We start from the raw sequence: 14,430 nt of genomic DNA on the forward strand, positions 1-14,430 counted from the left end.
TAAAAAATGATGATACTGACAAGTGCTGGAATAATATTAAGCATTTTCTTTTTTACAATAGGATCACACACAAATGTAGTTCAGCTACTCATGCAGAAGAAATGAACATTTCAAAAAAAAGAGTGAACTTTTCAAAACATATCCTATAATATATTCACTTCTTGTGGTTGGCATATACTGCTGGTTCACATTTGATTGCGATTTCAATGATCAACAAACTGAAAAATTTTGCTTTGCCTTGAAAGGAGAGAAGATGAATGTGGATAATTCCACTGTGCTGAATTTGAACATGCCTGCCACTCTCCTCCAATTTTTCAGAAATCAAAACTAGTACAAGTTTTCTGACCATAATAATCATGTTAATTATTTAGCATATGATGATACAGCAGTAATCTATTGGTTATAATCTATTTTTTTTTTGCTGTCAATTGCATGTGTTCTTCTGGCTGGTTTTGCTTGTTCTGAGAGATGAAAAACTCAAGTTTCTGGGAGAAAAACCCACTACCTCTGTATAAGACCAGGTAACTCACTCATGTCATGAATAAGAAGTGAACCCAGGTCCTTCCAACCAAAGGGCTTTGTCTATACCAACTGAGCTATGGAGACTCTTAATAATCACATATTCATGTTTACCATGGTATCTCCCCTCACCACAATCTTGCCCTAGATTCAAAAAAGAGCATTAAAATTTATACCCCCTCCTAGATTCAAAAAGAGCATTAAAATTAAGAGTCATAACAAATAAAAACAGAAATATTATATTACAGAACATGGTCTCAGTTGTATTGGCACTATAATGAAATCATTCCAAAACTACAGGAAATATATAAAAATCAAAGGATACTGTTTCACTGCTGTCTGATTCTGAGGAACTATTTTCTGATGAATCAAAAGAATATTGTTTATATCTAGAAGGAAAAAATTAAACATTTACAATATTGAAAACAGTCTTCATTTGATAAAATGCTAAAGATCATATACTTGCCCTGTGAATTAACAAATATCATGCTTTTTTATAAGTAGAAATAAATTTAAAGTAAATAATTTTTATTTCATGCTGATGGAAACAAAAAATTACACTTACTTGAATTACAATAATTTCAATTTTCTAAGTGAAACTGAATTCGAATACTATTATTATTTAATAGAATTTAAAGATAATATCCATATTTAACATGTACTTATTATATCATATCTCTGTATGATTAAACATTATTTACCTGAATTCTTTATTTCAATTTTCTAAGTGAAACTGAATTCAAATTATTTAATAAAATAATTTGAATTATTCTATTAAATAATATTATTTAATAGAATAATTATTTATTTGGATATTATTTAATAGAATTTAAAGATAATATACTTATTACATCATATCTCTGTATGATTAAACATTATTTACCTGAATTTTTTAAATGACAATTACCTTAAACATAGCTAATAAACCAATTTCACTCTTAGCACCACAAACAGGTGGAGGGTTACAAGACAAAAAAATATTACATTTTAAATTTATAAATATTTTAGTTAGGTCTATATTGAAATATATCTTCCCTAGATGCCACTATTAGGAACAGAAAAAATATAAATATTACTTCAGAAGAATGCTAAGAAATAAATATCTTGTTACACCCTGATACCTTAAGAATGTAGAATTCCCAGCTATCATGGTGTAACATGAAGAGAAAATAAAATAAAACCCCTGTATAAAAGCTAATAGATGAATTATTTAAAAGAAAGAAAAATATTCTTGCATCCAAGTAAAATATATAACAAAAAAGTGTTTGTTGAACTAACTAATAAAAGAAGCAATATATTAGTGTTGTGATATAAAAAAAAAAAAAAATTTAGCTAAGTAAGACAGAAAGGATTAGTCATAAGAAATTGTATCTGAGAGGCTAGAGATTAAAATATTAAGTAAATTCTTAAAAATTTGGAAGGGGGATTAATTTAGAGGCTAGCAAAAGAAAAACAATAGACTATCACTCAGGGTCAATTCCCGGATCTGAGACATCGTCACGGGCTCGCCGACCAAAGGATGTTTGGCAGAAAAACGCCACCCTAATTGGTCGGTGAAGTCGAATCAAGTAAGAGGTGGAGAAAAGAAATTAAAGAAGGTGCCGTTAGGAGTCAAGGTATAAAAAGGTTAGAAATGCCCCCCACAAGGGCTTTTTCCCCGGATAGTTTCTTCACGAGCTTTTTCGTATAGGTTTCACGTGGTTTTCCTGAGTGGCGGGATTGGAGTCAATCTCCGTCGTCACAACAAGGAAACAAAAGTGAGCGGGATTTCGATTCCGTATTTCCTATGGTAAGAAACGAGGAATGCCACTTAGCTAAAGGAAAGAAAGTACTATCTGTGTGTTTCATCATCCAGTGACAACTACGAAAAAAGGAAATCTGTAAAGAAGTCGGTGTCCACGTGGTGAGTTTCACAGCCATGGTATAGATGATTCTAAAGTGTGTTCTTGATTCAAGTACGAAAAGTAAAGATCACATAAGCACAGTTTAATGCCAAAAGAACTTAGGAGAGATCATACCAGGATAGTTCAATCGGAAAAAGGTAGAGGCCAATATAGAAAACTCAAGAGAAAAAGGTACTGTAAAATCTTGTGTTAACTGAAAATCGTCTGTAATTGTAATCATTATTCTATTACCGAACTGTTCAAGAGACTAAGGAAATTTATACTAGGACTTTAGTACATGACTAATTATAATGAAAGTATGCTTGTTAATATTAATATTATATAAGTAATTCATGTGTCCTGAGAATTATGCATGTGTATTGTAACGTATAGGAAAGTTTTAAATGTCAAAGTTGTGTTAGTACAGTGAAAGGATAATTTAATCTACATAGTTTTGGATAGTTAAATAGAGTGAATTGATCACATGTTCATGTGCTACAGCATATAACGTATATTCAGACTAATATATAATTAGATCTGGGATTATACATATGATTGTATGTGTTGAATTTGTTATGGCGGCATGATTGCAATACCCATATAGGATCATAGCCAAATTACTTGTGATAAGCTAATATTATTTTGTAAATGTTTTCTTAGTATTGAATTATATTAGAAATTGAATTGTACCATACTAAATGAGTTTAATAAACCTTTGTTCATTGATTAAACAGTTGTCTGAAATTGCTGCCCAAATGCACCACTTGAAAAACGTACGAACCTAATCATGCGGGAAATTAATGTGTTAAAAAACGAGATAAAGTGTCACGACTGCAATATTGTTTCACATTCAGACATATTTTAGTAATTGCTCCTTGTTTTTGTATTTAATATCTCAAACTAAATGTCCCAAAAGGTGCAGTATAATATAAATATTAGGGACACTAAGGGGAGAAATAGCTTAAATATTTGTATTTTGGGGTGATATCTCGTGCATAGATAATAGTTGAACATAGATAAGCAGAATTTCACTAGATAGAATAATAATCATAAATTGGGACACAACAATCTGTATACAACTTTAGAGGATTAATGATTGAATCTCACTTCTTTTGCATGCTGAGATGGTAAGGGGAGAAGGGTTCAGTGATTAATGTAAATTAGTATTTCTCAAACTGGGTATTTATATAATTTCAAAAGTGCAAATTTTTAGATTTTTTTTTATTATACCCCCCCCCCCCCCCAAAAAAAAAAAAACTTAATTTACTAACCATTTAAAGAGAAAATAATAATTACTTAGTAGATGTCTATCACTACTCATTTGATTTTTAAAGAGATTCGTACTGGACAAACTGATGGGACTGACATTTTCATACAAAATGTATGCTGCAGGCTTAATTATACATGCATAATTAAATAACTAAAAATGTTACTATATATATTCCAGAAATATAATAAACTTCCTTTAGCATAGTGTCATAACTATAGGGCTTTGGTTGAGACTTTTCAGTAGTTTGTTAGACAGCTGATGTAAGTTCATAGTGTTCTCTTAAAATAGTAAATTAAAAGAAATAGGGTACAAATATACGTTTCTTTAATTTGAAGTTTAATTAAAAAATTTATTAAGTTAAAGTAACAGTTTGTTTTGTTTTTGAAAAATTCTTTTTTTAGAATTTATCTTATGGATAAAGAATTAATTTTTCAAACTTCACCATTTTTATTAAAGAAATATGGTATAATGTATCATATTTATTTTTAAGAGAAGAGTATCAAATGCCAGTTGTCCATTAGGAAACCAACTTTTTCACATCAGCTGTCCTAACTGCTTCTCCTCCCTCCCCTAGGCTGATATTATGCAGCTAGTTGTTCATCACTTGTATCGCTCTCTCTCTCTCTGTAACTGGAAATAATGACCAATTATAAAATTGACTTACTGCCAAAGTTTTCAGGTTATTTTTGATTTTAATGGCAGTGTACTCATATATATATATTTAGGTTCATTGTGAAGATTTCAGGTAAATAATATTGAGCTAATGTAACATTTTGAAATTTAAATGCTAATTCTGGATTTTCATTTTTATAATTTCACACTTTCTATATCATCTATATGAATCATATTATGAAAGAAAGTGGCATTAAACCTGATATCATAATTGGAGATATCACACAGCTCTTTGTTTTATGTAGATGATGCTAAACTCATCTAGTGCAAGTCTCCAGGATTCTCTAAATGAAGTAAATAACAGCTGTAACAAATTTAGCATGAAAATCAGCAATAAAAAGATCAAAACTAAAAATAAGCTGGAACATAGAAAACTTCAGCTATCAAATTTTTCTCTGAAGAAAAACTTCCTTTTATGATGAAGAACAAACTGTATAGGGTGAACAGAGACCCTACAGAACAAGTAATTATTTCAGCTATTTGGGCACAGTTTTTAGTTAAGGTTAAATTTGGAGATAGACAACAGAATAAGCAAACTGGTATGGGGACAAAGATGATTTATGAAGAATCAGGGACAGTCTTTCTTCAAAGACTGTCCTTGATTCTTCAAGGTTAGATTCTTGTTTTCGAACTTTTTAATTTTTTTTGTTTAATAAAATTCATATATTTCATCTCTAAAAGCTGCTTAACTTGAATGATATAAAAACAATACCATTTGTGCATATATTTCTTTTCAATATCACTGTATTAGTAGGTCAACATTTGATCTCAGAGAATTCAGAAAAAAAAAAAATGTAAGAAAAGAAAGCACCGTGTAAAACTAGCTGTAGTAAAATCATGAGCAGATTTTGGCATGAAGATAGAACACAAACATCACCTACTGATGTTGGGTTCAAGGCTACACAGTGATTGGTCAGTGAATTTAGTGCTCGTGTCTATATTTGAGTTGTAAGTCAACAGTTAGAATTGAAGAAGGCACAGGAAGACGCATCATCTATATGGATCAGGGAGAAACCGTCAGGTGGCGTCTGTGAGTAAGTTACTATAAACTAGTGCTCCAGCATTTTATCGCTACTGCAAGAGTTTTCCATTCAAATTAAATGCCAAAAAAGAAATCTTAGCAGCAGGTACCAAGAAGCAGATAACCTCACCACATGCTGTAAGTACTTTTATTGCATTAAACCAGTTATATTTCAATCTTAAAATGGGCCATGTGCAAGTGCCCACTATGCCTACCGTATGAAGCAAAGATGGTGGCAACAAAAGCCAACAACAAACAAGCACCCCATGTCTCACTAGCATAGCACCATCGATTGCTGACAAACTCACAAAGTGCCGCAGCTGCAAAATCGATATCAGCAATAAAAAAAAAGGGTATAATGTGCGAGTTCTGCTGCCACTGGTTACATGCTTCCTGCACAAAAATGGACAAAATGGCACACAAGATATATATCGACCTTCACAGCCCTATTTCTGTTCGCTGTGCCTCTTGTCTGTAAAACAGCTCCTGAACTTAAGCAAATAAATAGAAAGCCTCAAACAACACGTCAGTGTTATGAAAGAAACTCTTTCCTCCAAAATACGGGCACTAGAAACCAAGCTCGAACAACTGACGATCAGTGGCGCAACGCAAGTTCATCCCTCCCCGTGAATAAACTCTGTGAAATAATCGCAACAACGGTACATGATTCGATGGAGGCCAAAAACAAAAAATTCAACACAATCATTTTGAACTCTCCAAAAGAAAACATCAAAAAAGCGAAGAATGCGACATCAATCCTAAAAATATCGTTAGATGCCATCGTTTCGGATCAATAAACAAACGCAAGGACAGAACGAACTTTTCATGCCTTGTAAAAGGGATTTGCGACATGCCGACAAGCACATCAAAACTAATAGCAGCGATCAACAACAAATTCAAAGACACTTGTCCCCAGTTGCGCATACATGCTTGACCAGACTTATCATTTGCACACATGGAACAAGGACACCATCTTCTAAGACAACTTGCAGAAAAATGTCAAAATGGTGACTACAGTTGGACAATTGACTACAGCACCTAACCTAGAATCGCTCAACTTTGATCTCCTCCGGATGAAAATATCCCTATCCAACTCAGTCAAATTCATATGCTGTCTCTATCGCTCCCCAAATGCAACCAGCCACACTCTTAATTTCCTCTCCCTAAAAATTGACTTTCTCCAGTGTCCCACTTTCCCAACAGCGAAATCATCCTCTTAGGAGACTTTAATGTCCACAATACCAACTGGCTTTCCTCGTCCAGCTGTACAGATCTTGCAGGAAGAAATGCTGAAACATTCATCATCACTAATAATCTTACACGACTCATTTAAATGCCAACCAGAATACCTGATACCAGAATTGACTTTCTCCAGAATACCTGATAACCCAAACCACTCTCCAAACACCCTAGACCTCTTCCTGACCAATGACCCTTCCAAATACACAGTGAAAGTAGAGGGCTCACTAGGTAATTCTGACCACAACCCAGTGCTCATCTCCTTCTCCATGCAACAACACTTACACAGCCACTCCCATACAAGAATAGTTTGGCATTATAATAGTGCTGTGGGACAGCCTCCGCAACTTCTATGCCTCATTCCAATGGTTAGACTATTGCTTCCGACCTTCCAACCCCACCTCACTGGCATGGAATTATATATTCCCCACAGTACTCTGACCTGCCATTCCCTAACTAAACCTTGGTTTTCCAAAAGATGTACCAGGGGTACAAATAAAAAACCAAACATACCATCACTGGCTCAGATCAAGAATCCCATCCTCCTTTAGAACTTATACCCAAGCTCAAAATAAATGCAAAAAAACAATCAATGCTTTCAAAATGGAATTCGAAAGAGCAAAAAGCAGGAAATTAGCAGCCTGTCCAAATGGCAGCTGAGCCTTTTGGTCTCTCGCCAAAGCAATCGGCCGTAACTTCTTCCCAACACTATTCCCACCTCTATCATATTCACATGACTCCATTGCATCATCTCCTACAGAAAAGGCTAATCTCCTGGCCTCACACTTTGCTCCAATGCATGCACAATCGACAATGGCAAATGTCTCCCAACCATTTCAGATGCCCAACATACAATGCTCCCCTACATCCTTTTGCTAGAAAGAGATTAGCAAAACACTGTCTAAATTAGACACAAAAAATTCTACTGGCTCTGATGCCATTCCTACAATTGTCCTGAAGGTTTGCACACCAGAATTGTTTCCTGTCCTATGTCGCTTATATATACTGTCTTACTCTACTGGTATCTATCCCACAACCTGGAAATTGGCCTATATTCAACCCATTCCCAAAAAGGGCGACAAGTCACCATCGTCCAACTACCGCTCCATCTCGCTCACCTCAGTCCTGTCTAAAGTAATGGAAAAAATCATCAATTCTCAACTCCTACACTACCTTGAAGTTACCGATCTAATAAATAACCGCCAGTATGGATTCTGTTGCAGCTGATCAACAAGAGATCTGCTCACATATGTCACCCATCTCTGGTCAAATGTCATTGAGAAGTTTGGCAAATCTCAAGTGGTTGTACTTTATATTTCCAAGACATTTGATAGGATCTATCTCAATACCTCTGTAATTGGATTGCAAGCTTTCTGTCTGGACGCTCACTATGTGTGTGGTGGTGGTGGATGGCTTATCCTCTCACCATTCAACTAATGCTGGAGTTCCTCAAGGTTCTGTCCTCACCAACCGTCTTCCTACTATATATCAATGACCTACTTCAGCTTACCTCCAACCCAATACACAGCACTCCTCCCTTTCTTTTGATAAACCTTACTCCACACAACTCACCTCAACCTACAGATTAGCAACCACCACTGCCCTTAATTCAGACCTCAAAGACATCCTCCAATGGGGTTCAGATAACCTAGTCAATTTCAATTCCAGTTTCCCCCCAGTAGTATTTTTGACAATATCCAAATTTTCACACAATCTGAGATTTCTCTTCTTGGAATTACCCTGTCATCAAGCCTCTTTTGGAACAAACATATAACAACCACTGCATCATCAGCTTCTAAAAAACTAGGATTTCTCTTTCACTCAAGACGTTAATTCACCTTGAACAGCTATTACCCTTATACAAATCTGCCCAACCATTGAATACTGCTCCCACATATGGGGTGGGGCCCCCAAAAGCTCCCTCAAATTGCTGGACTCCATACAGAGGAGAGCAATCAGGCTTATTAATGACCCATCTCTTACCAACTCACTCCCCCCCCCACTTTCGCACATACGATCGGTCTCTGCACTATGTGCTTTCTACAAATATTTCCATGGAAAATGTTCATCTGAAATAGCATCAATAATTCCCCCACTTAGCATGTAGCAGCTGCACGTGATCTCATTGGAACACGTGCAGCTGCTGCTCAACATCCCTACACAGTGCACCTTGAAACCCACAGAACAAGTTTCTTCTCCTCCTCCTTTGTCAATGCAAGCGCTATACTATGGAACAGTCTTTCCTTTAATGTGTTCCCTAGGGAATATACTCTACAGCCATTCAAATCTAATGTGAACACGTACCTTCTTTCCCAACCCATACACGATACTAATGTACTACTATAGGTTGATCTACCAACCTCTCATTTATGGACTCAACATAAACCAGAAAAAAAAAAAAAAATGGATCACATTATGAAGTAAAGTGATATTAAATCTGATATCAAAATTGGAAATGTCAATCTCAACTCTTTACTTTATGCTGATGATGTTATACTTCTAAATATATCCAGTACAGGTGTCCAGGATTCCCTGACTAAAGTGAATAACTGCTGTCAAATTTGGTATGAAAAGCAGCAATAAAAAGATAATGATAACAAGCAAAGACAACTTTGAAAACTTCAACTGTATCTGAATGGAGAATCTATGGAATGAGTAAAACATTTCAGCTATTTAGACACAAAGCTGGTATTGGTTGGAAGTCAACTGAATAAATGAGAACTTAGTCAAAACATTAAACTAGTTGTATACAACACAGCATTCAAACCAATTTTAACTTATGGATCTGAGAGACAGATTAGAAATAAAATACTTGACCTTAAGACCACAGATATGAGAATGCTGAGAAAGATTAGGGGAGTGAACAGATGGCAGTATCATATTATAAACAGGGATACAAGGAAAGAACTTGACATTGTCAGCAGAGCTATTCTCAGGTGGTATGGTCATCTGAACAAAATGGGAAAGGAAAGGATGCAAAACAGATGTTCCTCTCCAGGATGGCAAGAAAAAGACCCAGAGTAAGACCAAGATCTAGATGAATTGATACAGTAAAAAGCATCTTAGAAGAAAGAAATATAAGATCTGATGATATTGGAGTATTGACAGATAACAGGTTAATTTGGAGGAAAATTATTGATAGGAAATTAGTAATGATGTAATCACGTGTACTCTACATCCTGTACATCCCTTGAGAGTATATGTTAGGAATTAGACGATGATATCAAATTTATTTTTATCATGCTCAAAACTAAATGGCAATTACTTCTTATTTCAAATTCTCTGTACACTCTTGTGTACCAAACCAGCAAGAATATACCACTATCAACAATAACATAGTCAATGAGACTTTTCTATTTTTTGTGTCTTTTTCTCCACGTGCACATCTTTATCCTGGAACATGGGGATAGTAATTTCTAGTTCATGTCCTGAACTGAAGTCCAGCAAGTATTTACCATTGTTAGCTTTGCTGTTTTCTCCAAATTTTCTCAAACATGTATGATATTCATCATTTTTCATCATTCATTCATATGATATGATCCCTATATGTATGATATTCATTTCTTCTACTGTTTAAATCTCCAACAAGGACCAACTTTACCTTTATGCCAAGAACCTTCTCTAACAATTAAAAAAAAAAAAAAAAAAATCGCTTCTTTTGCAAAACCTTTTATGCATCCATAGGCACGTATAAGTCAGATCAAAATGGACAATTCGATAATTGTCCATTTTGATATTTGCCTGTATCACTGCTTTAAACTGTCTGCCATTCAAGATTATATTCATGTTTAATATTGAATACTGTAGCTACTCCTTCACCGTGCGGTTAGCCTAGTGGCTTTGCGCTTCGCAACCATATGCCTGGGGAAGGAGTGTCCCAGGTTCGATTCCCGTTGTAGACGTGAGAAATTTGAGGATCTTCCTCAGGTAAAGCCAAGTTAGCCGGTCTTGGGCGCGGTCAGTAGGGTTTTTTCCGCCAGTTTATCTGGCATTTTTCATCCCGCAAGCAAACCGGCCCCGTGAACATACGCCTCTACAGTCAAAAAAAATATACCCCCCCCCCCAGCGGCAGACCAGGCAATGGGTCGGTTGGGAGTAGTACTAACAAGAAATCGCATCTATGTAACACACGGACCCTGCATAGGAAGCGGGAATAACGCGTAGAAGAAGAAGACTGTAGCTACTCCTTCCTCTCCCTAATCATTACTGTGTGAATATAACCTCCTGTTATTTAGAATCCAACCTATTTTTGTCTTCTTTGTTATGGTAATACCAGTTATACTGACATGCCATTTATCAAATTCTTCTATCATTTTGATATTACAAGTAGAGCCTGAATTCTGCTGATGTTGAGTGGAAGTTTGTTCCAGTAGCCAACTTTTCGCTGTTCTTCCTTGGTTCATTAATAAAAACAGTTGAGGTCTTGTATGACTGGAACACCCCAAGTGGCATGTCATCTTGTTGTATTAGCAAATCTTTTTGTTTAGGCCAATACAATTTTTGTCAGCTACCTCCCAAATTGCCAGCCCATCCCAACAGGTTTTTTTGCATACAGAATTGTGAATGATTGGAATGCCCTGCCTGAGAGTGGTGTCTCCAGAGCATTTGAATGTGTTTAAGGAACAGTATGATGAGCTGTGTGTATGGCAAAGGGACCTGCTAGATGAGTCTTTGACTCCATGGGGTCTTAGGGTAATAATAATAATCTTGGACTCTATGGAGGTGTCACATAATAATAATAAAAAATAACATGTGATGATAGTGTTGTGGATTTGTCTCTCATATTCTATATCTCTGACATACTCCTTGATGCACTGCCCAATAGATTTCTCAGTTACCTGATTTTTAAAAGGATGAAGAGATGTTGGAGAGGGTCAAGAGGTGATTGACTCAGTGTCAGCAGTATGGATTCTTGTTACACCATAGGCAATAAACTCCCAAGTATTTCAGCACTATATCTACATTAAGCAATTCAAGATAACAATTTATTTAGATGCTAGGGGTAAACCTGTTCTTACTTTACAAAGAATTTTGACTAGTGACTAAACAGAGCTAATATAGGAAAGAATAAAATCTTTAACTTCTCCATTATTGGGAGTGTTGGAGGGCAAGTAGTCTGGAAATGGTACATCACATTTATACCATTTGTAACTATCATGGCTATGAGAATTCTACACGATGCTGTACCTAATGTCACTGGTATTCTTTTTTACTACATCTTTATATTTTGTTTATTTCACACCTGAAGGATTTCTATATAATTAGGATCAGTCATATAAATCATTTAGTATTAAATAATTTTGATATTAAGTTTTGTTGGTGTTATACACACATCAACACAACAGCTTCATGAGCAAGAAATATGGGGTATACCATCACAAATCCTAGTGAATTTTGTCAAACTCCTGCAAATACATAACAGAAAAAAGATATGTGACCTGAATATTAACTTATTAAGTTTATTAATACTTTGAATTATTGAATTTAATATAGAAGTTCTTCAATTCAGGAAGAAACATATAACAAGATTGTACTTAATGTTTATTCCTATACAAAGCTAGCAGAGTTTATTGTAACCATTTCATAAACCTTTAGAAGTATATTATACATTAAATTAGAAATTCAGTAGGAACCTACTTGTACAGCTGCTGATACTCTGCTATTTCAGCTTTCAACCTATCCACCTCAAGACGTTCTGTATTGATTTTTCTTCTCAGTTCATCTCCGAGTAGCAGGAGTTCTTCCTGATGCAAGAGTAACATTCTTTCTTCATGTAGCAATGCTAGCAACTCTTCATCATCATCTTCTTCTTCCTTTTCAGCAGTCTTTTCATACTGTTCAATCTGTTCTACTGCGAATACAAACATTACATATAATGATTATTTTATTTCATAAGAAGAAGATCAAAAAATCATCAATTCCCAATAATACCCTCACAGGGTGTACAAGAGACTGTGATAGTACTATGTAATAAAGTTTAGATTATTAGTTCCCTATCAAAGATTCTCTTACAGATTCAACATTATACACACACACATGTATTATATTAAAAAATTGATGTTAATGTTAACATAATGTTATGAAATATCAAATAAAATGGTATATATCACTTAGGAAGTACACAGAACCAGTAATGAGCTGCCAAGATCTTAACAAATGGTTCTCTACATAAATTCTGATTTATAATAGGGATGTGCCACACTGTATTCTCTGACCTTTTCTTCAATTCCATTTGCATTAATAGTGTACTTTTGCTATTCTGAAGATGTGTGTACAAATTTTACTCTGAAGTAAATGTGATGCGCATAGTGAGAATAGCCAAGTTTTTTTCTGCCTTCAATTATCAAACCACTGTATTTCTTTAAAAAATACTGTCTGCTTAGAAGTCAAACAATCAGGTACTACATTTTTTTTATTTAAAAATATCTATATTTAAAAATAAAAAAAACATCTAAAGTTATTTAAATCCTCTTCCATTTTGATAAATCTCAATCCATCTGCTGTAGAAACTGAGTTTTCTTAAAATTTCACATTCCTCTGAAGTTTATTTTGTACATCATATGTTTTTCATACCATTTTATGATTAAGATAATTTTGTAACAATATATTTTGTTTTTGTAGAAATTTTTAACAATCAGTTCTAAAACTGCTTCAAGCTTTAACAGCTAGTTTAGCTACAGCTCATCACCAGGCTATAACTAAATCATAAAAAACTTAAACACATTAATATATCTCTCTCTATATATAGAGAAAGATAAACAGATACATAAATATGCATACAGAATGATTACCAAAATGCAAAAACAACACTTTAAACCAAATTACTATTTGATATAATCAAATCATTATGTTTTGATATAATCAAAACATGATTAATCTTTCAAAATTACACGAAATATTAATGTTTTGAAAATATTCTTTGTGGGGACAGTATTCTATTTAAAATAAATAAGGCATTGACATTCGTATAGATAGAGCTTTAATTCAACTCTATTACCAAGTCAAAGTTTTTTTTTTATGATGTTATAGCATCTTTAAAACTTAATTTACTTTAGTTTATTATGTCGACAAGTTTTTGAGCAACATTTAAATTATTATCTTTGGAATACAAAAGCATAATTCTGATGAAGAAAGCTTTTCCATAAAAGTAGAAGCATCAGGGCTTGACTGTATATGTCACATAAGTTCTAGTACCATAAAATTTCTATAATGTAGGACATGCACAAATGTTTAGAATATTAATATAGCACCTAGTAGTCATGGTTCCATGCACTATGGATAGTACACATTATCCATACCACAAGAAACAACCCCCCTCACTCTCGCCAAACTTCATCAGTGAGACAGCACCCTGAAGTAAAATGTATTCTAAATGCATCTTCTATACCTAAACAGGTCTATCAGATGAAAAATGGCATGTAGCAAGACTGGTTACTCCACAGGAACAACTTCCATTACTGTATAGGTCATGTTCCATATGCTATGTCCCATGCCACTGACAACATGCATTCAATGTTGGTAATAAAGATTTGCAAACTATATTTCTTACTCTGTAAAGATTAGTATAATGCGGTTCTCATTCTCTTCATATATCATAGAAACTTATGGAATGATATTAAATGGCTGACCAGTACGTATAATGACATCTTAGAGGAAGGAACATAGCCAACACTCTTGAAGAGATCAAAATAATAACTTTCTTTTTTAAAAACTGGGAAACATCCAGCTCTTGCTGCAGCTATTGATATATATATATATATATATATATATATATATATATATATATATATATATATATATATATATATATATATATATATATATAT

General features: G+C 34.3%; 1 protein-coding gene across 5 annotated transcripts in view; it reads right to left on the reverse strand.

Annotated features, from left to right (window-relative positions):
• Rlip (Ral interacting protein) overlaps nucleotides 1-14,430 on the reverse strand; it is a 188,607-nt gene that overhangs the window by 12,421 nt on the left and 161,756 nt on the right. For 4 of the 5 annotated variants that reach the window (XM_090404628.1, XM_090404633.1, XM_090404630.1 and 1 more), the window contains 2 exons: nucleotides 12,242-12,455; nucleotides 845-908 (listed from right to left, as the gene is read on the reverse strand). In XM_090404628.1, coding sequence (XP_090260754.1) covers nucleotides 845-908; nucleotides 12,242-12,455 — 278 coding nt within the window. The remainder of the gene's footprint in view (nucleotides 1-844; nucleotides 909-12,241; nucleotides 12,456-14,430) is intronic. The other variant, XM_090404629.1, reaches the window with a different exon arrangement.

This window comes from Typopeltis vanoorti, chromosome 15, assembly GCF_054136105.1.
Source record: "Typopeltis vanoorti isolate ZY-2024b chromosome 15, IOZ_Tvanoo_1.0, whole genome shotgun sequence".
Classification (NCBI taxonomy): Eukaryota; Metazoa; Arthropoda; class Arachnida; order Uropygi; family Thelyphonidae; genus Typopeltis; species Typopeltis vanoorti.